This window comes from Carassius carassius, chromosome 31, assembly GCF_963082965.1.
Source record: "Carassius carassius chromosome 31, fCarCar2.1, whole genome shotgun sequence".
NCBI classification, from domain to species: domain Eukaryota; kingdom Metazoa; phylum Chordata; class Actinopteri; order Cypriniformes; family Cyprinidae; genus Carassius; species Carassius carassius.
The window spans coordinates 30,072,753-30,098,720 of NC_081785.1; the positions used below are offsets into that span (position 1 = coordinate 30,072,753).

General features: G+C 41.9%; 1 protein-coding gene across 4 annotated transcripts in view; it reads right to left on the bottom strand.

The window, feature by feature from the left end:
- meis2a (Meis homeobox 2a) overlaps nt 1–25,752 on the bottom strand; it is a 60,300-nt gene extending 34,548 nt beyond the window's left edge. Inside the window, exons 1-8 of one of the 4 annotated variants that reach the window (XM_059519493.1) lie at nt 24,829–25,752; nt 24,269–24,489; nt 23,595–23,736; nt 23,234–23,284; nt 22,732–22,782; nt 22,145–22,294; nt 16,214–16,370; nt 1,623–1,768 (exon numbers count right to left, since the gene is read on the bottom strand). In XM_059519493.1, coding sequence (XP_059375476.1) covers nt 1,623–1,768; nt 16,214–16,370; nt 22,145–22,294; nt 22,732–22,782; nt 23,234–23,284; nt 23,595–23,736; nt 24,269–24,489; nt 24,829–24,840 — 930 coding nt within the window. In that variant the 5' untranslated portion in view covers nt 24,841–25,752. The remainder of the gene's footprint in view (nt 1–1,622; nt 1,769–16,213; nt 16,371–22,144; nt 22,295–22,731; nt 22,783–23,233; nt 23,285–23,594; nt 23,737–24,268; nt 24,490–24,828) is intronic. The other 3 variants (XM_059519495.1, XM_059519494.1, XM_059519496.1) reach the window with 3 other exon arrangements.
- Between the last annotated feature and the right edge of the window lie 216 nt (nt 25,753–25,968).

Sequence of the window (25,968 nt, forward strand, 5' to 3'; positions counted from 1 at the left end):
TAAAGGGACCCCCACCGCTCATGGAAGAGCAGCTCCGCTTTGGCCCTGCGGTGGAGAAATTACAACCTCGCCGCTTTTCTTTTGCCCCTCCAATGAATGGTTGAATGGAGAGCTGCCGCTATGGGCCTTTCAGGGCCAAAGTCCCCATGTATTCACTCACACACAAATGCATCCTGAACTGGAAAATACATTTGCTTAACAAATTAAAATAAAAGGCCTGATGTGTGTGGCACGGCAGTATAAAGGATTGCACGGGGGCTGCGATCGGTACTTCGGGATAATTCAATTAAGTCTGTTTGGTCAGAAAAGGATGGAAAAAATAGAAAGGTGTGTTAAAAAGGATGGATTATTGCTCTATCTAATAAAAGACTTTGAAATGAGAGAATCATCTAAAAGGACTACAGAAGCTTCTGCATTCTCACTAATGAAAATTCTCCTTATGTTTCCATGTTGTTAAAACAAATCGCAAAGAACAGGAGTGCATCTCTTGTGAATGTGGTGAATGGGGATCTCCCGAGCTGCCAGTGAAGAAGCCTAATGATCTTTGAAAAAAGCGCGAAATTCCTGTGTGATATGGAGCCGAGTGAAAGAAGCAAGAGGCGTTTGTGGGTAAAAGTGGTGAGGTAGGTGGTGGGTGGACGCCTCCTTTGCTGCTTTACACACAAGCTGAGCGCACCAAGCAGTCCTGGGAGCGTGAAGGGGACGACAAATGAAAAGAGTGCAAGAATAAAGCAGAGAAAAGCGAGGTGTCTTTGTCTGTCTGTCAAATTGGGCTACGGTGGAGTCATTCTGATGATGATGAGAGTTAGAAGCGCATGGCAGAGAGTATCCCACAGCACTTTCTAATGGATTTACAGCCCTTCTAATTAGCTGTAATTAAGGAGTGTTATTGTTTTGGCTTGGGTAAGATCACCGGGTCCAGACTCTGGGCCGTTTCATGGTTTGCAGGGCACGTCCCTCACACACACAGTCCTAACACATCAGCCGTTCTCAGTTTCCTGTGGTGCACATGCTTCGTTCATGTGCTCAGGGACAGCAGCACCCCCCTCAGAAACCCGACCCTTCCTGTCCTGATCGATATATCCTGAGAAGAGGATGATGTCGTGACATCAGAGAGGCCGTTGGAACATGACCCCGCATGCCACCTCTCCAAACCCACACACACGGCGCTCTCCCATGCCACTACAGCCAGCGTTTGGACCAGCAGAGACTTATACTGAACCCTACAAATGTGCTTTGGGAAGAACTGATTAAAAAAACAGCATTATCAGAACTAGAGTGGTCAATCACTGCCACTGTGATTCAGCTGTATCAATGCAATTGTGAACCTGCTTATACTCTGATACTGAAATTAATATTGGATGACATTATGCTTCCTATATAGCTAAATCATTTATTTCTGCTCTTCAAATGAAAACAGATCAATTGTTGCGTGTCACTGAGTTACACAACGCAGTCAAGTGGGGTGATACAAACAGTGAAAAGTCCAAAACTTCCATTTATATCTGTTATATTTATGTCAATGAAAGTGTGTTAACTTGTAAGAGTTCAGGGTGAGATCTCATCACATTTACCCAATCATAGAATGCAAGAGAACATAAAGAGCAAAAATAAAGGCTTACTGTGAGATGCTGGAAGAGCCATGCCCGCATGATGTTGGTGGCTACTTTGGGGAAGATGCCTCGTTTCTTCTGTCGCTTTTTGTCCTTGTCTGGATCATCATCGTCACCCGTGCCAGGAGAGGCCACGCTGTTGTCTAACCCATCTCCTGGATGAAAGGAGAGCTTTTTAGGAATGTGGCATACAATTTTACACATTACCATTACACAAACTTACAGAAACCCAAAGAGACAAAGACACCCTTACGCCTAATATTTATTTTTCTTGACGTCATGCAGGAATATTGAGGACTGGTGCAAAGACAAAAGCTCCAATGTGATAATGTGATAAACACAAATGCACGACCCTGCAGCCCCTCCCCTTCCTGCACCTCATTTGCATATCACGAACATACCTGACACTCCTTGTGAATGTGTGAGGGCAGGTTGGGTCTCTTCATAACCTACTTCCCAGACTTACTTTCTTTCTCCTCTGCCATTAATTGTATATTAGCAAAAATGATTTACTTTTAAAAGTCAGTTATTTTTTCTTGGCCTTGGGCAAAAATGCCTTGAAAGCCTTCCTTCAGGGCATCTAAATTATGTATCTGAAAAACTACTGCACTACGCTGCAATATTCTACAAATTTACACTTGCGCGTCTCTCTGTTTTTGGGGAGACATCAATCACACGCACCTATATAAGCAATAATCACACATTAATGTTTCAACTAATCATTTTAAAAAGGAGGAAAGAGAACAGATGCAATGGGTGGTGTAATCAAATGCAAAATACATGAAGAATACAAGGACAGTTGAAAGCCTTTCCTTCCCCTCTCTGTTTTTATCTATTATTTTTCTCCCTAGTGCTGTTTTATCACCCTCACTGCATGGATCCGTGCTAATAATGTGGAAGTGACCTCACAGATGCACGCAGGGCGTGTAAGGGCTCATTTTGGAGGAGGTGTGTGTGCGTTTGGTGTTTGGGAGTGTAAACTCGTCTTGTTGTGGTGTGTTATGAGTGGACCACAGCGAGCAGTCCAAGCCAAAGGGTGGCCAGATTAATTTTATTGACGCTTCCACTTTCACTGCAACACGATAGCCTCCTGCTCACAGCGGCCGGAGCGACCCGCGTGTATTTACAGACCGACCCGTCACTTCATTACCCTACAGCCCCTGACCGCTCGGGGGAAACCAGACGCCCCTCACACACACACACACACACACACACAGAAACAAACACTAATAACCAAATCTATATGTACACAAATTAAACACACACTCATGTCTGGAGATCAGTGTGTGTTCAACATATCTAGATCAGAGTAAATCAAGTACATAATGCAATTTAATGACAGAGAATGGAATGTAAACAAAATTGCTGAAATGCAGTGGATCCTCATTTTACACACAAAAAAACATAATTATCCTGTGTGTACATTTGAGCACTGTTAACAAGGTGTGTTTTTAGCTGATACCAATAATCTATCCAAAAGTCAGCCGATAAATTTGCCCAATAAATATCACCTTATCACTAGTGAAAATATGCTCACACACATGACAGTGAGTCAAAGGAGTGGAAATAATCAAAAAAATGATGCGACAGGATTAGTGCCATGAAACAGAGAGAGAAAAAGATAGAGGCAGGGGAAAAGAAAAGAAAAGAAAAGAAAAGAAAGGGCAAACTTGCTCATTACATGTGAAGCTGCTAATCTACATGCCCCCCCGCTCACTGGTTAGTGCTGCAGCGCCGCAGGGTGAATCGTCCCAAACACTAATGGCCTCTGACTGTTCCCTGGCAACTCTACCATTTGAACCTGTGCGAAAGTGAACTCCAGCACAAAACATGAGGAGACACGAGGAGAAGAGGAGAGGGGGAAGGGGAAGTATCCCATCATGCACCTCTGAGATGGGGGCAGATGGGGGGGCTATTAGGAGACGCCCAAAGGCCTCGGGGAGACGAGGTGCTGCAGTCTCGCCCCAGGCACTTTTGGAAAAGCAGTACCCTTGGAGAAGGACCCCCCCCCGCAACCCCCGCCTCTTTCTGCCTCAAACATGTCCACTATGTACATGTGCATGTGTGTTTGAGCCTGTAGAGAGATAGACAGTGTGTGTCCACATTAAACTGGATCCCACTGACCCACATAAAATAGACAACAGCAAAAAATCGCATAAACAAAGTTCTGTTTCTCACCATTAAAGAATCATTTTGAAATATGGATCTGTGTTCTTGGCAACTGTTCAGTCGAATGTTCCTAAGCTGTTAACTCAGGGCTGCTGCTGGCCAAATGGGTGCCCTAAGCAGAATTGTATTGTTGTGCCCCCCTCCCTCAAATATGATGAAGAAGAATAAATTAATAAACTGTATTATTTACAAATTACAATTATAGCTCTAGACATTTACCTGTGGCTATAACTTTATTATGACTAATTTTTTTTATAGTCTCAAGCATTCAGAAAGCATGCAAAAGAAAATTAAGTAGTTTTAATGTGATAAAACCATGGTTTATTTCTGTAAGGGTTGTGATATCCACATGTTTTTTGTTGAAGAAATTATAGAGGCTATGTCATCTATAGCAAAAAAGGTGGCCAAAAATGAAAGATTAAGTGAATATTTGAAATGTTAAATGTTTGGCCAATAGCCTAAACAAGGATTTGATCGTCCTGTAAGTGTAACAGCAGCAATAACATGGCCTTTAGCTCGCTTTGCAGGCATTTGTAATAACATGTTATATACAGAAATTGTTTATTTAGTATTAGCCTACATTATGTATTTTTAACAGTGTTATTAACTGATCATTATTACCTCATAGTTTTTATATAATGCATTTTAAGTTTTTAGTTTTTATAACAACAACAACAAAGATATTACAGGATATTAATACTTCTTTGTAAATTATTATTTGAAGTAACAAAACCATGGTTAATTTGCAGTTACCATGGCTACAAGAACAATGATTTTTGGTGTTATTCTTGGCTAAAACCATGGCTAATTTTCATAAGGGAACATGGAACATAGGAACTCAGAGAGAGTATTAGATGCATTGGTGAAATTATTTCCGACATTAAAACGCGCTATTAACATCAACAGACAAAAAAAAATGTACCTACATGATTTGCTATTTATTTTAATAAATACTTTTGAGCCCATTTGAGCCCATTTGGTTGTGAAAAAGTAGCATAATTTACATATGATTTACAGTTTAATTTAATAAATATCAAAAATGGAAAAGGTGCGCATTATAGTTGACACCTAGATGAACAATTACAGTTGTTTTTATGACTGTAAGTCATTATCCTCAAATGCTATCGACGTTACAAAAGTGTAGCCGATACCAATATCGCATGTAACTTTAGAGACGGTCCCTAAATTAGCGACTATCGAACGTCCAACGTCAAGAGAACTTTATGCCTGCGGTTTTTTTGTTTTTTTTTACTTTCTTCTGTTTTCTTTTCTCTGCACTGGATTGCTGATGTCTTTAAACCAGGCATAGTTGTCCATCCATCTATTATAACATTCACCCACAAACATGAGGTGCGAGCGTTTGCAAGTGTGGTTGGGGGAATGGCACAGGTTTTCTTTTTTTGAGCAACTGAGATGGTATATATATATATATATATATATATATATATATATATATATATATATATATATATATATATATAGTTAAGTCAATTTTATTTGAATAGTTTTTTCACAATACATACGGTTTCAAAGTAGCTTTACAGAAATTCCCAGTGTCAATGTTTATGATGTCTTATAGTCACTTATAGAGCTGAATGATGGGATAATGTCATCCTAACACCCTGCAGCTCTGACTATATTCACTTTATAACATGACCTCAAGAGTCTTACTGCTGAATTATCACAACTGGAATTTACATTGCTGATTTGGTTTAATTACACTGGAAAAAATGGTAACATCTAAACTGGTTATATTTCAGTCAAAATCAGGTAGAATTAGCTCTTTGATATAATAATTACAATTTAGCAGTTTTTACAATGTAGGCAAAATGTCAAATGTTATGTAGATGCTGAAGCAGAACGGTAAGACTGTGTGATTATATGTGACCCTGGAGCAAAAAAGCAGTCTTAAGTCTCTGGGGTATATTTTTAGCAATAGCCAAAAAACATTGTATGGGTCAAAATTATAGATTTTCTTTTATGCCAAAAATCATTAGGATATTAAATAAAGATCATGTTCCAAGAAGATATTTTGTAAATATCCTTCCGTAAATATATCAAAACTTCATTTTTGATTAGTAATATGCATTGCTAACAATTCATTTGGACAACTTTAAAGGCGATTTTGTCAGTATTTAGATTTTTTTGCTCCCTCAGATTCAAGATTTTCAAATAGTTGCATCTCGGCCAAATATTGTCTTAAGGCTTAAGACTGGTTTTGTGGTCCAGGGGTCACATATAACACATGTGATCACAACAACTGCAATTGGAAAAGATTAAAAAGGCAAATTAAGTGGGCTTAAGTGCTTCACATTTTCCACCCTTTGTCTCGAAGAGAGTCAAAGTCACTGATTTGTTTGGCTCGGACATTTGTTTCAGGCTAATGGGGCATGAACATGGAGGCAGTGCCATCAGAGGCTGAGCTTAAAGACACTAATTACAGCCTCCTGCTGAGACGCTGTCCACAGCTCCATTCCTGCTCCTCATGGACCGAGCTGAGGGTGCTCTCGGTGGAGAGTGGTGATCCGGACCGCTGCACTCACTCGTAAACAGAGACCACACACCTCAGCCCTGCTCCAAACATGACTACTTCTATTCACTGGTCCTCTCATACAGAAATCAGTCAGAGCGCCAGTGTTCACCTCACGCTAATCACTCATCCACTCATGCTTTCATAATTTTTTGGAGTTTCAGCTTGATTTTCTTCATCAAACATTAAGCTCAAAGGCTCATTTTCTTTATGTTGTACATTTTACAAAACTAATAGACTAATCAAACACTACTCAAAAAACATACACGAGCAACAGTTCATTTAACTCTGCATAAGCTAAACTCCTCGGACAGCTGCGCTCTCCAAGTCATTCTCGCCATGCTGTTCTGCAGATGTAATGTGCGGTTGTTTGCACTGAAGAATTAAAGCTTCTCCTTTGGTTGTAAATGAAGTGGAATAAAACGCTTTAATTAGACGTCTGTATGAGGAAGCAGCTTAATAACACACACACACACACACACACACAGTCAAGTCAGTGTCGTCCTAGAAATGCTACAATTTCTGAATCTGTAAACCCTGTGCTAAAACAATGAAAATGCAGCAACAGTGTTTGGCTCATGCATGGAACAAGAGGTATCATGAGCATTATTTTAAAAAACCTTTATCAAACCGACCTCGCGAATGACAGGAGAAAGTGAGAGGAGCATCAGTGTTCAAAAGTTGAAGATGATAATCATATGCCAACAGTGTTTCAGAAAAGCCAGTCAGAAGCGATTGAGTAATTACATGTGTAATTAACCTGCTACCTGTAATGCCAATTATCTCATTACATCATAAACAGGGCCTTGGAGGGACTGCATCTGATCGTAGCGCTGCATTCCCCCTCATCTCGTCTCTTCATTAGTCTGCTAATCAGTCTGATGAGTTTATGAGACATTAAGTGCTGCGGCTGTTTCCTGCATCTCTGAGCTTCTGGCCCGTGTGAAAGACAATCACAGGGAAACAACATCCCGAGAGACGGTTTAAGGAAGCTACGCATGAACCTATGCTGTAAGGACAACTAATTCAACACTAATACAAAAACAGGCACGGATGCAGGGCAGAAGCGCTGCTTCCTGGAGTACCACCAACACTACATATCTTGCATGTCTCTTTAATCAATCACACCTGATTCAACAAATCAGCTCAGAAGAGACTCCAAGACCTGAAAAGGGTGTGTGAGAGAAAAGAGGCATGCAGAATGTGCAGTGTTGCGGGGCTTACCGGAATGTGTCAGGAGCTCATTTTAGAGAGGATAAAAGCAATATTGTGACGATGCCTATGAGTGTTCACCATGCAGTCTTGTGAAGGGTCTGAAAGTCTAGGGACTGCATACACCCACTACTCCCCAAACACACCCCAACACATGCTACATGCCCCACAAACCCAACACACACCCTACACTCTTCCTGCAGCCTGTCTTCCAAATCAGATTACAATAATTGGCCCCAGAGGTTACTGAGGTGCATCCAAGCCTATTCTCTCTCTCTGCAGTCAGCATCAGCACACTTTACGAAGGAGAGCAAATAATGACTGCACACATGAGAGCCACTGGAGGAGTCGCAGCACTTTCACACCGCAGTCATTAGAGAGTTAATTACTAAGATAACTATTACAGCAAATTATATCAATTTTTACCAAAACAGGATTTCTACGGCCTGGGAATGCAACATTATAAACCACACGAGCTGAGAGAAAGACTGAAACAAAGCTGCACTTGATTCGACTTCATTCACCTCAAGAGAAGGGATCAAAGTCCTGCCTCAAACCATGAGATTGTTGAGGGCCTGATTCTGCACACAAAACCTGTATTTATGGAGATTATCCACCCTCAATTGCACTTTAGACTAACATGGACTCAGCAGACACCTTGGAGTTATTACACATGCTCCGCTCCACTCTGCCTTCCAGAGCCGGGCATCCGTGATGGGCTTACGGGGGAACACTGCAGCCGATAGGACACGAGACATGAAGAAGCCGGCGAATTAAAGGTTCTACACCAACAAGTCAACCATCAGATCACGGGCTCCACTCGGCAGGCCTCTCTCATCAGCAGTCTGCCCTGAACTTTTGCTTACAAATGTCCTGGAGGCACGGAACAAAGCAAGCAGAACTGATTGCTGCACCGCGGCCCCACTCCGTTCCGCTGCGTCTCGACTCTGTTTGGCTTCCTAATGAGCTCACTAAAAACCCAATTCATCACCCATAACCCCTACTCAACCCTACTTGAAATGCAGTTTGGAGGAGAGCTCAAGGGTGAGGTGGGGGTATCGGTGATGGGGCAGGCCACGGACGGGCGACAGTTCAGTCCCTTTCACTTTAGGAATGTTTCCACATTAATACCCTTCCTCATCTCTGGGACGACTGGAATTTGGTGGGAAGGGAATGCAGCGGAGGGGACGCTGGATGGGCGGAGGGGTTCTGTGCAGATGCAGATACAGTTTAGGAAGGCAGATGTGTTTGTAAAAGAGAGAAAGGGTTGTGTGGGGCGTAAAGTCCCTGAGTTCCTCATTACACGCGGTCAGAGCGATTCCTCAGGGCACCTGAGCTGAAAGCAGGAGATTAAAGCATTGATGAAGCCTCCGTTTAAAATGCAGCTGTTTTATTCTGCTTTGGTAATTAATTCTTTTTCCGATAGCGTATTGATTAAGCGCAGCCCCTGATGAAGTTCAAACTGTGAAGAGCCCCCCCCCCCCTCATGGGCCTCGGCTACCTCATTGCAGAGTCAATGAAAACTTCCTCTGATTCTCTCTTGCACGCACATGTGCAGTTTGCACTCATAAATTAGTCAGCGTTCTACTGGCTGCAGCTGTCCAATGCTGCTGTGCTGTTCTGCTGTCTAGGGCTGGGTATCGCCAACTATCGCCTTGATATGATACATGTATAACACAGTACATTCTGAAAACATGATTGTGATTGAAAAAAAATGTGCACGATCTTATTCATATTAACATCTATCCCGATTTAGTGAGCAAATGTATCAAGGTACGTCGTCACACACAAACACAAGCATCCTCCTGTAGTTCAGAGATGCTTTTCTCCATTGGGAACACCTCCAGAGTTCACGTGTGCGTTCTTCTCTGCAGCAGCTGTGAGCTCCCATCAGCTCAGCAGCCCCTCTGGGGACCCAACTAGCAGAGAAATCAGATACCGCTTTACAAGAGCAGGAGAAGCTCGCGTCTTATCCAGACATATCTACCGACTCCTTTACAAGTCAATAACCGCGGCCCGCTGTCCTTCCCACAGTCAATCCCAGTGTTCAAGCACTCTTCCACAAATGTAAAAATAATGAGTAGGACTGCATTAATGGAGAGAGAGACTTGTGTTAATCAGTTGGTGATGAGTTTTCTATTGACTGTCTCTTGTGTTTAAGTTAACTCAGAAACTCATTCCATTCGGGCAGATGAAATTCAGGTGAAATTCATCTTAATGTCAAAAAGTGGCCCAGCTGAGCTGAACTCACCTTACTTGTTCTCATTTTAGATGCTCCGCAGTGCTGCTTTTAAACCAAACCTGGAAGATTCTCCTTCTTAACCAGTGTTTCGCAGAAGCAGGTTCAGATTACAGCAACTCCAGTGACCGTAGAGCTTCAAACATTCATAGGCTTGCATCGCTTGAATCCTCCATTGGTCTTTGTAAAACAAAGACATTTTGGAAAATGGTTGCCTGATGTGGGTGTGGTATACGGATGTGGCACGGCTATAGTACAGCATTTCAATGAATTAATTGTGCCACTGAATTAGTCCAAAAACACACCTGAAATCTATGAGCAGGTTTATGTCTGTCTGCTTCTTCAAAGCCATGCTTTGCTTTTCACCCTCTCTGTATTTTTTTCTGTCTCACTCTTTTTTGGCTTTTTATTGATTTTTCAATTTTCTCTTCCTGTAAAATCTCAACAGCAGATGCAGCCATTCCCCTAAAGCTCCCAAGCGGAGACAACAACTTCAACCATCAGGAAAATCAAAGGCAGCGAGAAGAGGGGAGAAACAACAGCTTCTCTTCAGTATAATGCACGTGTTGCACGTATCGAGGAAAATAGGCGAATTTGGTGGAAGCGGACCGTGTTCTGACCCGGTGACCCCAGCGAGGCGTAAGCAGGCCGACGTAGCATGAGACGAACTGAGACGAGACGCCAAAGATCTCCAGCCAAAGGTCACTCTAGCTGCAGCCGGCGCCTCCGGAACTGCGGGGAACGTGACTCATTTACAGCCCAACGATGCGCTTGGACGCCGGCCCACCCAACAGCAGGTGCTGTGAACAGCAGCTCCTCATCAGGCCAGCATAACCTCTCCAGCACAGAGCTGCTCTTTACTCATAAAGATGGAAAATGATCTCATGGGCATCTGAGGAACACAGACCGCGAGGCCTTTGAGGAAGAAACAAAACCATTCTGACGCGCTTCGGCCGGCTCTGCCTGTCTCCCTCTTGTTCTGTCTCTCTCTCTGTTTCTTAATAGCGCTGGAGTTTGTCCTGCGGGCCGTGTGAGGGCTAAAGGCAGCATTCCCTCACTTCAGAGCGCTTCTGAGGGTCGGCGGGTCGGAATCGCAGATGTCTCCCGCAGACAGTTGGTTGTCTGAGGACCGCGGCCCAGCGAGAAACACACAATGAAGGCCTGACCCCGCAACACCGCTAAACACAACATTTTTTTTTGCCTTGTTTGGTTTTGTGCTTTGTCTACACTTGTGTTTTCCCTCATGACTAGTAAAGCTTTTCCACTGGAGGATGTCGAATGTGGAAAATTGGTTGCTATCGCGAGATGCCATTGTTTGGTATTGCATTTCAGACATCTAAACATTCTCTCCTTGAACTTCCTCCAATTGTTTCAAGAGATTAAGTCATTCTAGTTCTGAGGGGATGAGGAAAGATGCTTTTAAGCAGAAAAAGAGGGAATCATGAGAAAGATGAGTATTGCTGTGCTGCTGCAATTAAAATCAAATGGAACCAAGAACAGTTCTCATGGGACAATATGTCTCAGGAGTGAGAAAATTAAATTAACTCTAGTTTCTTAATTCATGCTTCTGGAATTATTGCGAACAATTCATCACCAAAATGTGCCTTTTATATGATCACCTAGGTCAGTTAAGTGTCACAATTGAGTCCTGCACAATTTGCCACAGACTCTGGTATGAAACACCCGCTCAATTCCAGATGAACAAATTGAGTCCTATCTTACATTTTATTTTGTGTTTCACTATGAAAAACATTTTAAGGGGGTATGAGATCAGAGGAAATGAGGAGGTAGCATTTAACATTCAACAGCCTTAAAACATGGAAAGTGTGTAATTGGAGCTACCTGAACAGACTAGGAGGCAGTGTTTGAACAGCAGCCTCATTTCCTCATCCTTTTTTAATGGTTTGTGTGTGTGTGTGTGTGTGTGTGTGTGGGCCTCTATACTGAAATTGATAACATTCTAAATGAATTACCATGATGCATAATGAGCGTTATCTCGGCCTCCTCCCTGAAGCCCGTAGCCCTGCGTGGCACGTTGATTTGTTTTGTTGCACATTAGCCTCCGTTCTTCTAGAGAGCTCACCGCTCGAGGCGTGCAAATAAGAAATTATCCTTGCTGACTAACACTCCTAATACCTCCTTAGGGTAATTAGAAATTATTAGAGGGCTGCCTCCAATAACAAGAGCTAATAGCACTAACCAGCATCAAACCCCTCCATCCCTGTCTCCTCAAACGGAACGTCAGGACAGTGTGCTCTGCGCATGGACAGACGGATGGACGGATGGATGGATTGGCACTCTTCCCCGACATGCTCCCCCATGCTCAACGACTCATTATGGCACACGAGGGAGCGGAAATCAGACTATAAAATGAGCTTATCAGCAATAATGCCCAAAAAAGATTTGCATAAATACGTTAGCGGTGCTCGGGAAGGCAGCATCTCTTTCTCATCCACCCACTCCTTCGAGAGATACCTGTAGGGCATCGGCACTGTGACGCGCTTCGGAGACCACACCACTGAACACAAGCCCTTCCCGAGCATTCTGGGTGTTTGGAGGGAGGAGGTGGGCGAGATTAGGGAGCGGAGGGGCGTAAAGCCCAACACAAACACAATAGGGACGAGGGGACGGATACTGCAGGAGAAGAGGTTAATGGCGAAATAAGTACACCTTCAATTGACAAAATGAGCAGGTGGGCCTGGCAGTGAAGGTCCCACAGGAGTGATTCTCAACAATAAGAGACAATATAAGAGATAATATAAAGACGTGAACAAAAATGTCCTTAAAATATGTGCATTGGAATTTATATGAACTGCATGTACCCAATAATATGAATTAACATGTAAGTATTAACATATTTTTTTTTTTTTGTGATTCTGTGTAACTTGTGTACTATTGCTCCAGGGCTCCCTTGTAAAAGAGATTTGACTCAATCTCAATGGGACATCACCTGGTAAAATAAAGGATAAATAAATAAAAATAAATAAAAAAACATTTGGTTTTAGCTTTATCCTGTATTTTAGATTTGGGTTGCATTTTCTTTGACCCAGTGTTGATGGTTTTTGAAGATGAGGGTGTCACACAGTCTGTCCATGTTCATCTGTCTGATGTTTTCTATCAAAAATAAGATGAAATTGTCAACAATTAAAGATAAGAGAATTGTTTTTCTTCCCTTTTAAGTTCACAGTACACTTTGTTTGTCTATTATTGTGTTATTCCTACTGTCTGAGACCCACCAGAACAGACCTGAGACACATTTTTGGGTCACAACCCACTGGTTGAGAAGCACTGCTTTAGACAGTGCTGGCCTCAGTAACCCCTTGCTGGCACAGAAACACGGGTCAGACTCTCATGAGAACAGAACTGCTCATGCCATCTGGGAAAAGCAGCGCTGGAGACTAGTGTGATGGGATTATCACCTCTTAAGGGTGACTTCTTGGCTGACCCCTTTAGGCACAGCGTGCTAAAACAAGAGACCGAAAAAAAAACACTCAGCACAGCACAGCACAGCAGCAGTGTCGTTTAAAGGGCCAGTGCAGTGCAAATAAAGCTGCTAGAATTGAGCAGGCATGTAAAGTATTCCCTTGCTTTCACTAATCTAATTTCTCTTCTGTCTGTGAGGTTTACTGTGCTTGTTATTTGTCTGCAACTGTCACCAGCAGTGTTTAATCATGACCACATCCATCTGCGGTCAATGAGATGAACAAACACAGTGCTGCAGTACAGATGATACAGATGTGACTGTCCTGCAGGGACCAGGAGTCCGGAGGTCATGACCATTAGCGGCTGTGCTCCAGATTGAACGCTTCTCATGAACAAGCATGCTAACTGGAAAGATGTGACTGTTATTGATGATTTCTAATATGACATGGATAATCTAAAAGCTTTAAAGCACAGAAACAATTAAAGGTAATTATTTCTATGGCAGAGAATCCATAGTTACACAGGTCTGCTGGTTTTTGTCAGTGCCTGAGGGCCAAAAATTATATTCGATTTTCCTAAAATCTGCTCTGGAAAGCGGAAGAAATTCCCGCTCATCCAAGCCAATGAAATGAAGTCTCTCATCCGCTTGAAGCACAGAGAGCTGATGTTGAACAGAAAGAGTGTGTTTGACCGTATAACACTGAGCACACTCATGTGTGTGAAGATGTATGATGGTCTGATGGCTTCATTAACTCATTAACACTGAACAGGCACGCTGCTGTCGTCAGTTAGCAGTGATTGCACACAGACTGAGATGGATGGATCCCTCTGTAATGACTGATGTTAAGTCAAGTCAAATGTATTTGTTCAGTGCTTTCACAATACACAAGGTTTCAAAGCAGCTTCACAGAAAATCATGATGTTGTGTGTATAATGCCTGAGTGCACAGAGCAAGTTTTAGGTCTGGGCGTGTGACGATTTTTATTAGTTTTTGCTTTTTTTATATATAAATGTATAGTTGTTATTCAGTTTAAGTTAAAATTATTTTAGTACTTCAGCTTAAACTAAACAAAACGGAGAAATGTTGTCTAGGGAACTAACTGAAATATAAATTTCATTTCAGGTGATGTTTATTAGTATTTATGTTCTTACTAAAAACATACTAATACACTGTGATGACATTTTAAGGCATTTGACCCTCAAAAGTACAGACAATAACACACACGTATGTGTATCGGAACGATACTGTGTAAGCCTGTTCACAAACCAGCACAACAATCCAGAGTTATCAGAAAGTATGTTACCAGTCTGTGTCTCTCTTCTTTTAGGAACTCACGTTTGTCCTGCCTCGTGTGTGTGTGGAATGAGTGCTTCAAGCGTGAACATAATTGAAAGAATGTGAGAAATGAGGCGTCTGTTCTTCTGGCCGGGGTGAAAGGTCACAGTCCACTGGAGGACGGCTGCATTACTGCTATAGAGCTGCACGTCTCTGCCTCCTCGGGACTGCTGTCCTGTTCTTCTCTTTTCTGTCTCTGTCGTCTCTCTCATTCTGTCATGTCTCTCTCCGTCTACTTTCTGTGTCCTGTCTCACTCTCTGTCCTTGTCTGTGTTTTGTCTCTCTCTCTGTCAAGTCTGTCTCTCCCTGTCCGGTGTCTCTCAGTCCTGTCTCTCTCTCTCTCTCTTTGTCCATCTCTCTCAGTCCTGTCTCTCTCTCTCTCTCTCTTTGTCCATCTCTCTCTGTCCTGTCTCTCGTCTCTCTCTGTGTTTTGTCTCTCTCTCTGTCAAGTCTGTCTCTCTTTGTCCATCTCTCTCAGTCCTGTCTCTCTCTCTCTCTCTCTCTTTGTCCATCTCTCTCTGTCCTGTCTCTCTCTCTCTCTTTCTCTATGTGTCCTGTCTTTCTCTGTTGTATCACTCTCTCGTCTCTCTCTGTGTCTGGTCTCACTCTCTGTCCTTCTCTCTGTTTTGTCTCTCTCTCTGTCAAGTCTGTCTCTCCCTGTCCAGTCTCTCTCAGTCCTGTCTCTCTCTCTCTCTCTCTCTCTCTCTCTCTCTCTCTCTTTGTCCATCTCTCTCAGTCCTGTCTCTCTCTCTCTCTCTCTCTCTCTCTCTCTCTATGTGTCCTGTCTTTCTCTGTTGTATCACTCTCTCGTCTCTCTCTGTGTCCGGTCTCACTCTCTGTCCTTCTCTCTGTTTTCTCTCTCTCTCTCTCTCTCTCTCTCTCTCTCTCTCTCTCTCTCCGTCAAGTCTTTTTCTCTGTCTCTGTCTCATCTCTCTCTGTTTGGTTTCATTTGGGCCGGGACTTGACCGGATCGCTTCGAGGCAGTTCTGCGTGCCGTACCGTAAGTGAGTTAGCCCATATCGACCAGCCGTTACTGGATCCAGTGTGAGAGAGTCGATAACTACAGCTCACTGGTACTTATGACTTCAGCGTGATCAATAACACTCTCCTCTGCTCCATCACACACAGATGCACAATGGATCATACACTAGATTATATTTCTATTATATATATATTATATATATTGCTATATTATAAGTAGACTATACACATTTTTATAGTGAGCTAATGATATTTTTCACCTTACCCCTAAAGGTCTTGTTCACAACGACAATGATAACTATGAAGTTTTAATAATGGTGTGAATGCTAAATAAATGAAATGAATGCTAAAAACATTGACAGAATTGAAAGCTGCAGAAAGCCTAGAGTAAACAGAATGTTACTGCACGCTGGTGTGGGTGCAAATACAGGCTAGTTTTCATTATAGTAATTGATCTTGACATGAATGGGCCTCAACTGTACCCCTGACCTGACCCTCACAGAAAACATTTTGCAGTTGTACATTTTAAATAAAACTTTATTAACCTGTTTTTTCTCCTGGGGACTGTTGGATGGTATTTACTATAGTAATGGAGGTCACACACATGCATGTTCACATTGTCAGGTCTGCATGTGCAGTAAACAGTGTTTGTGTCATGTCAGATATGGTTCAGTGGCATGATGAAAGCACAGGTACACCCCAGGACTCACCTTGCTCGCTGCTGTTGTCTCCGCTCTGTGATGCGTGTCCTCCGCTGGAGGGTCCTGGCGTGCCGGCCGAGTGTGTGGACGTGGCGTCATCATGATCTCTCCAGGACGCTGGGTTCTGGAGACGGTCAGAGCGGATCCATCCGTCCACGTTCCCCATCCACAGCACAAAGAGAGAGAGAGAACCCGTGAATGAGCAGAATGTGCAGAACACAGACCGACAAACCCTTCACCATTCAGATAGACGTCTGCACACCCAGTACAGCGCATTTCATGATACTCATTATTTCAAAGATCATCAGTTTATAATGTCTTAATATCTTCATCCCTTATTGTCACATTTAGAAGATTATACAATATAAACAATCATGCTTTTGAGATTTGTTGTATGTATATATTGCTTTTGTGAGAATACTGTATACAGATCAAACTGAACGTACTTATGTATCTGACCTTATGTATAGAGCTGTGTGATAATATAGTGTAAATTTTGCAATGATATAAACAACACAACACCAGCCATCCAACAGTGCCATTACAATCTCAGCATTCTTAATACTTCATAACAAAAAAAAAAACAATGACTTTAACACTTGTTAGCATTTATTCAGCTTTGTGATGTTTTACATTGCCATAACTTTCTTCTCTAAAACACAAACAGGTGTTAAGCAGAATGTCTCAAGGTTGTTAGGGAATGAAGTGTTTGTCTGCTCCTCATACAAAGCAGAACATGACTTTAAATACAGTTCATAAGTCAAATAGATGACTGGTATGATACTGTTGTCATTTTTAGAGCTCAACAGCATCCTCTCTCAATGACTTTATGGAAAAGACAAAGCAACTTGGACATTCTGCATAACATGTTCTGTTTTGTTCCTCAGAAAAAATTAAGTCACACAAATCTGGATTGACACAAACTTGGCTGAACTCTAACACTCAACCTAAATGTCTGTGTTTTGAGCAGCAGTTCGTCATTTCGACTGTCACAAACAGCAAACACAGTATCTAATCTGACACACACACACACACACAGCGGGGGGCCGGTCCGTGAGGGCTGTGTGTCATGTGTAAGAGGGCATCTCCTCCTCACCCTTCCTGAGGTTTCTCAGGGTCCGATCGGGCCACAGGGAAACAGGATTTGTACTGTACAGGAAGAGCTTTATCTGTGTAACACATAGACGAGCAAGGGGAGGAATTTCCTTTGCCACTCCAGCAAGTAAAAAAGACTTTAACACACACACACACACACACTCAGTGAGTCATCTGCATGTAATCTATGAAACAGTGTAACCTAAAAATGGCAACAATGAAATTAGCTAGTTTTATTGAAGTCAAACATTTTATTTAATATCACCAAATTGACTAAAATTAATTACATACCAGCAAAGCTCATTTGTACAGGTTAAATCTGATAGAAATATCTCTTTAAAGTAATAAATACAGGTTGTCTGTCACTCATGAGTGTGAAGTGTGCATCTGATGCAACAGAGTCTCGTCCAAGCAAACTCACACACACCAAAAAACTCACACACACCAGATACACCAATATCTGCAGAAAGAGAGTGAGCAACACACACACACACACACACACACACACACAGACTTAATGGTTCTTACGTGCCTCAGTGGTGTATGTCTGCTGTTAGTTCACCACACAATCACCCTCACAGAGCTCTACCACGGACATATCATTGTTATTTTATTAAATATAGCCTATAATTATATTTTTTATTGTTATGAATGATACAGACCTATGCTAGTCCAGTCTTTGCATATTAAATAAGTGACTATTCTTACTCTCAATCTAGTTCTATCTACACTATCCATCAATAAAGTGTAAGTTTATAATGTTTATAAGGTTTCAGTTGAGAACAAGAAAGTCCACACTACACCTACAGTGATAATGATTATCAGTGAAATCGGATGTGTGCTGAAATGTGCTGCTCAAAGGTTCAGATCAGACTCAGATGACCAGAGATCTTGTTGGAAATACACTAGAGCTGCTGGAATTCATTAGAAGTATGTTTTCATATTACATCAAACTATTTTATTCCAAAAGATCACGGAGGTATATGATTTATGCCATTTCTTTATATTATTTCCCAAAACGATAACGGTGTAGCTGCAGTGTTTATCTGAGATAAATATCAGTTGTCCATGTAATTGTTTCATATGACGAGAGCGATGACATTTACAGCATGTGTTTAGAGAAGAGTGGAAGGAAAACAGCTGCCTGAGTGATGTGGTTCAGCTGAAGCTTCATACACTGAGAACCAGCTCGAGCATGACTTATTCCAAGTTCTGTTTCCTGTATCTGAGACGGCCACCGCCGCGAGACAGGCCTACAAACACACACACGCTCCTGCAGCTCCACTCGAACACAGTCGCAGGTCCAGAAGTGCTGACGCTTACATGTTTCCCTGCGAGCTTCCCAGAGTTCTGCAGCTGATATCCAGTTTCCTCACGCCACACGGCAGCAAAAAAGCAACAGCCCTTTCCCACTTATGAATAATGCAGCCGCCCCTCTCTCTCTCTCACACAACAAAACAGTTGTCAGGGCTCCCAAGAGTCCATTAAAGTTCAAACAAGCTGTAAAGAAAGCGAGTGAGAGACATTGTGTGACCCAAACGGCTGAGAGATCCTCCACCCCACCCAGGAAAGAGAGCAGCGAGCATGTGACTATTCCCCATCGCTGCGGATAATGAGGAGTCAAACGCAGCCGCTGAGTGCTCGCCTCTAATTGTGTTAAAGAGCGCCGTTACCAGGCCGCAAACACAGCCCCGGCACAATAGAGCAGATACAGAATAAGATAGAGGGTCACCGTGTCACACGGGGTCACAGACTCAACGCTCATAATACAAGATGTAATTAATATAAAAGCTGGAGACAATGGTGTGAAGGAGAGCTGACGATCCAGCACTGACCCACACCTGCCCTGCCAGTCAAAGACCTTCATTCACAGTCTTCACTAGATAACACACACTTACAGAAAAATGTATGTCGGATCTGGAATGGCTGCGAACAGGTAAAAATGACCCAAGCGAAACACAAGCGAGCGCATCTTCAGCCCCTGACCTTTCTGCGTGTCTCCTGCGCGTCAGATCCACACACAGCTCCGTTGCATTTAACATGTAATTACACCAGCGCTCCCAAAACATGTTAAAGGGACAGTCTGGAGGATCTCAGAATGACTATTCAGAGCGAAACTGCCAATTATCTGACAAGAATGAGAAAGGAGCCTTTGCTGAGCTCGAGTAATTGACAGCCGAGCATTTTAAGAGACGTGAATGAATGTTTTTAATGCTCTGCTGTTTTACATAGAAAGGCAAAAACACACCTCACTTATTATATATGAAACATGCTGAAAAAATGTAAATGGTGCGATCCAAATGAAAATATTATTTTACCCAACTACATAGATTAATTTACATCAACTAAACTCATTTTTATGGGTTGAAATAGTTAACAATTGCAGGTTACAAATGTATACTTTCTGCCTATCAGCAAGTTCCTTTTCTGAAATCCATGAATTTATTAAACTGGAAACCCCACCCAAAAGATCCTGAAGCACTAAGCAGAAGCTGCACAGCAACAAGTGAGTGTGTGTGCAGACGAGATCAGTCAGCATCTCAACATGAGATCTAGAGGATGACCTGTAAACTGTGGTCATGTAAACAGTTTATCAGGACAAATCACCACAACAAAAACACTATTTAATTATTGCATGCGACTGAACATAATCTATTAGAGAGAGATCACTACAGCACACTCACTGAATTTTCTGTTTAATTATTTATTTATTTATGTATTTCTATATGTGACTTAGTTTTCTTATTTATTATAACCACAAACAATTAGGACAATATATTTCATAACTTCACAGTCAAATCAAAGTGATGACACTGAGGCAAAAACACCATCAACATATTATGATCTGCTTTTTATATATGTCCAACTATGAGAAAAATTGTAAAAAATAAAAATAAAAATCATATGAAATTTGAATTAGTATCTATATTATTAACTGGTTATTGACTAGACAAAGTGAACAGAGAAAGCAGATGTCTTTTCTATTATATAAAAAGAGCATTAAACAAGTCGTGCCAATCTCTATAGTACAGCTGTGTTTGATTTAATTTCTAATCTTATTTTTAAATAACTGCAGGATGAATGTTTTTAAGGGGTTGGACAGTAACATGAGGCAAATCAAAAATATAATGGCATCCTGACAATGGCCTTATAGCACTATAAACCACACTCAAAGACAATGCAGCATTCAATAGTAAATAAAAATACCTCTATTCACAGCCTACAGCAGTAGAGAGAGAGAGAGAGAGAGAGAGCAAGCCATGTCCTTCATCACCAGCAAAGCAACTTTCACCAAATGATGTAGCCCCAGGCAAAATATATTAAAAATGCATATCAAAGCTGAATGAGATAGGTACAACCTAATAAATCTGCATATCCAACTATCAAACTGCTGTCCTCAAACACACAAAAAGCAATGCCACATAAAAGAATAGCAAGATCCAAATGAAATGGCCAAATCTGAAGGCCGTAATTTAGATTAGTAAATTGAATCGGAGCGCTCGTCTGCTTTGTGTTTAGTGCTGAGCTGAACATCAGACCAGCTCTGCGCTTCTCACTTTGAGGAGAGAGAGATCATTTATTCTCATTAACAAACACGTGCACATGCACACTATGCAAATGTGACGTTTGGACCTCAAAACACACACACACACAAAGCATTCGAACTAATGCTCGCACATACTTACATATTTATAAAAGCAGCAAGCAAAAAATTGATATTCCTTCACCAGTTATCAAAGCTCCCCGTGTATATTCAGCTCATCAGACAAACATTTGTAGCGTGAAGTAATCACGTGCACAAGATAACACTATGTTTAAAATGAAACGCAGATAGAAATCTTTGGCTACAAACAGCTCGAGAAAAAAGAGGTCCAGGGAACTGGGATGCACACAGCTCTAAATGCGCTTTCGGCTCGGGCTGGGTGTTCAGATGTCCTCTCGAATGGACAACTGGCATTTCTCGTTTTGTCATGCGTTTACAAAATTAAACCAACAACAATCAGCAGAGAAACAGCGGGTCTTATTCCTGCACTTACAAACACATATTTTACACTAGGCTACGAGTGTGTTTATAAGTAGGCCTATATAAAAATGTAGCTAACTGGTTTAATTGAATGTTTTGCCGGTTTTTAATCGATCGATTGAGTTGATTCACTTCAATGGCTCTAGTTTGATTTGATGCTCAGAAGCCTGATCTGCTGCTGTGAACTCCTCACAGTCACACAGGACGCTCGATATGAACTACACGACGCGGAAAACTCTCTCTTCCCCAACATTACATTTACAACAGCGGAATCAACACGTTTAAACACAGCTGAAATATAAAGCTGAATTCAAATCAATAAGAGTCCACTAAACACATCATCATCCTGGCGAACTACAGAGAAGAAGCACATTTAACCTTGACTCTCTTCACTTTAAACAAAAATAGTGTGCAAACTCACATAATACTGAGGGGTGTTAAATATCTACGAACGCCATCACATTTAGGCTTATTCATGTCTTGTATATTAATTTGTTTTAAAACAGTCGTGTGCAATGCGATTTCAACAGCTCAAGATAAAGACATAGGCCTACTAAAATATAAAACATAAAATAATCCCTACAACAACTACCAACACTAAATAAAAATAAAAAAAGAAGAGATTTCCATAAACACACTGTTTTTGCTCACAAGCCATATGTTCAGAAAAATCAACTGAAACTTCCAGCCAAGAGTGCATTTAAGAATATCATAGGCTATCTTATACATTATTAGCCATTTGTTCCGTCCACGTTACTATTTCATGGTATAGGCTACACATAACACCCATCGCGGAAACAATCAAACCATCGGTTACTTACATGATCGGCTAAGTTAGTGGAAGATCCCGAGATGTCCTCGTGGTCTGATTTTGAGTTGCCATCCCGTTCATCAATCACTAAATCTATGGGCATTTTCCCCTTCAAACAGCTGATGTACCGATGGCAGAAATTATCGCAGAGTTCGTGCACCTTTGAGCAGAGAAAAGAGCCGCAATTAAAGACAGGAACAATAGAGAGATGATAGCGATGCTGTTATTCTCTAGAGACACATGCAACAAGTTCATCCACAAACATACACGCTAACAGACCTTCGCTGAAACTATAACTTGCTCGTGAAATTATTTATTTAGGCTTATAAGTAATAAATAAGAATATTGCTGTCACATTCCGTTTAAACCACTATCTACGGAACGTGGAAATAACATGGTTTTAATGTCAAATTATGTTAGGGGTCATTTTGTCAAATAATATGTATTTATTTATTTATTTTTATTACACCAAGTAATAATAATAATTAATTAACAAATAAATTAACACACACAACAACAACAAAAATTGGTGATGAGAGAAGTAAATCCATCCAAATTATGTTTTAATTAAATCAATACAAATCAATGAAAGATTACCTTTTCTAACTCCAAAAGATGAAACCGTAATACTTGTATGGCTTGTATCATCTGTAAAGAGAAACGGACGTCGTTAGCTGTGCCTTCTTTGCAATTTAATTTTAATATTCGTTGCATTATATTTCGCAGTGAACAAAAACCTCCCATTCCAGTAGAAAAAAAAAATAGGATAAATAATAATAAATAATTAAATAATATGCTTGAGAAATAAAAAGCATTTTTTTATATATATTTAAAAATTGCAGGTGGAATGATTGGCTTGTGTGAAGTGTGAAGGGCGTTGATGGTGATCTCAGCCCTATAATGAGTGACTTATTTCACGCTATACTCTCGCGCTCACTTCAAACAGTCCCGCCACACATTAGATCCCCTCGTATTTACTTTCACTATCTCCAGATCCATTGCAGGAAAAAAAGTCTCGAAAAAAACGAGTCGCACTCATTTTAGAGAGCTCGAGTGCACGGCTATATTGAAGACAAGCAGTGCTGAAGCGTTATCTTACCAAATTATCCAATTCAGGATTCGAAGAAAATAATGGTTTTTCTGCGCGGACCTAAAACAAATCAGAATGAAGATTAATAGCAATCGATGGAAATATTTGCAGCAATTCAAACAAATAATAATGATAATAATAAATTAAAAAATTACATTTAAAAAAACATTAAAATGCACTAATCTGGTTAAAGAAGAAAACGAAAGTCGTTTAATGTAGCTACTTACAACATCCAAACGCATAAATGAAAATACATTTAGCAGTCCTAAATGAAAAGGACGCTTTTAAGTAATCGATCATGTGTGTCTTTGTTTGAATGCTTTAAACGCATGGGAAGCTCGAGGTGTTAGATGAGAGGCTCGTGAGTGACCTGTTTGGCGAAGACAGCGATGTCCTCGTTGAAGGAGTCTGAGGAGCACACATCTCCTCCAGCGACCCCGGGCTCGCGAGGAGTGCATGTGGCCAGCTCACACTTCTCAAAGACCAGAGCCAGCAGAGGAAACAGAGGATGACTGCAGGGACAACAACAACACGATAACCTTCAGATCAACTGGAGAAGAAAACGAGCGACAGAGAGTAGCCCAATAGTTCGAGCACGACGGGGAACAGACTGCGTGCCGAAACTAAGCAGAAATCCCAAATACTCGGATACTACAGTTCGGAAAAGATTTATAAATCAAATACATTTTACACTCGGCCAGAATCGGGTTTTGTAACTTTTTTTGAGCTGCAGTGATATTGCAGCTTGAGATTGATTTTAGGCAGCCTATCAACATAAGGCTAAAGTCTGCAAGCTTCTTTGTCAAGTAAGTAAAAACAAGTAAAAAAAAAAAAAAAAGAGAGAGATGTGCAAAGTAAAGTTAATTCTACTATAGCAATGCTTGCAAAACCCAGCACAAAAATACTAATACTAGTAAATACTTAAAGTTCCAGAAAGCCGTGGTGAAAAAATAAAATAAAATAAAATAAAATAAAAAAGGCTATTACGGGAAAGAGAAGGCCGACTAGAGGAGTTCACGGGTCCGATAGTAATATGGAACTCACCCGTAAATTTGATCTTTATCCCTCTTTAACACATCGTTGACAGCCGAGCCCATGCTGGTGGGCATGACATTGGGATGGGGGGCATGTGTGCCGTAGTGCTGGCTGGCGTGGAGCGGCGGTCCGTGGTTCAGATGATGGACCTGCGGCAGCGGCCGAGGCGCGTGAGGATCCCCGTACATACCGACCCCGTCCATGCCGCCGTAATGAGCCAACTCATCGTACTGCAAGAGAAGCAGAAAGTCAGGAAGAGCACAAAAATAGACACAAAAGGGCTAGTGTGAGGGGAAAAGAAAGGAAAGAAAGGGGAAAAAGTGTCGCGCGGAGCTAAAGTTTGCTGGCGTATTTGCTCGTAATTACCAAAAACATGGTCAAGTTGTGCTTCCCGAAGCTTGTCTGTAAAAGCGGCAGCAGGAGCCCGTCAGCGGAGCTCAGGCGCTCACACGCGGAGAATATTCCCAATCAAGTGCGTCAGACTGAAGGAGTTTTGCGCGTGCGACGACAGTCGAGGCCTGTGATAGATAGTGTATAGTGGAGGTGAGTGCTGGAGATTTTAAACCTACCCTTTGCGCCATCAGCCTGCGCTCCAATAAACCTCTGGATCTGTGTCGTAGATTTAATTTCCCAGTCCGCTCACAAACTCACGCGCTGCAATAGATCCCCCTTTTTCAAGCAACTTGCCGAATTCTCCTATTTTCCAGAACGAGCGCAGGCATCAGGAAGAGTTTTGCAATTATTGTTCTTTTCCTCTTTGCCCCCCCAGAAAAGAAAGAAAAGAAAAAAAAAGTCGAGCACCAAACTGAAGGTTACAGCCGGCCCATCAACAACCTGCGTGGAACCAAACTGTCGCGTCTCATGGCTTTTTGCCACTCCAGCTGTCAATCAAAGCCAAAGGTTGTCAAGGTAATGAATGAATGATGGTTGGTGATGATGTTCAAGAGAAGATGAATCTTTTTAGCCCCGTTTTCATCCCACAAGTCCCTCTCTCCTTTATGCCTCCGGTCCGCTTTCTTGTTTTATTACTACAGTAAAAACTGAAAAGAGAAGAGTTTGTGGAAAGCGCATCGGTCTCCGGCGCGGTCTGAGATGAGATGAGTGAGTGTCAGTGAGTGTTGGCAGGTCGGCCGCTCGCTCGCTTATAGAACGCAGAGAGTTGAGCTGCGCGCATCGGCGGGAGAATGAAATGACGGAAGCCGGAAGTGGCGCTGAGCACAGCCAGTCCTGCACGAGCTCCACGCCAAACCCTGCGCGAGAGGCGAGCGTCCAGTGCGCGAGGGGGGAGCCACGCATCTCCGCGCACCGCAGATCCCACTCACATACGCTGAGAAGAGGCGTCGCGGCGCGTTGGGCACGCGTCCAAACGTTAAAATAGCGCTATTAGTATCATTATTGGACAGAGGAAAGTCATTTCAGCCCTACTTTGCTTAATGCATAACTGAGCGATGCGATACAACCGATATCGAGTGTCACATCCCCCTTTTTTTCTTGTGCGAGGCACAACAAGGTTGAAAAAACGGGCCCCTTTTAGAATAAAGTAAACTTTTCCACACACGAGAAGAAAAACAAAAGCATGGTTTATGTTTGGAAACTGTCTTTATAGCATTTGAAGATTGAAATGTGAGCCGCGCATCGCGTGCTCAATTATCAAAGAGCCTCGAGATCATCAATCATTAGGAAGGCCTGAAGTTTCAGAGGAGGAGCAA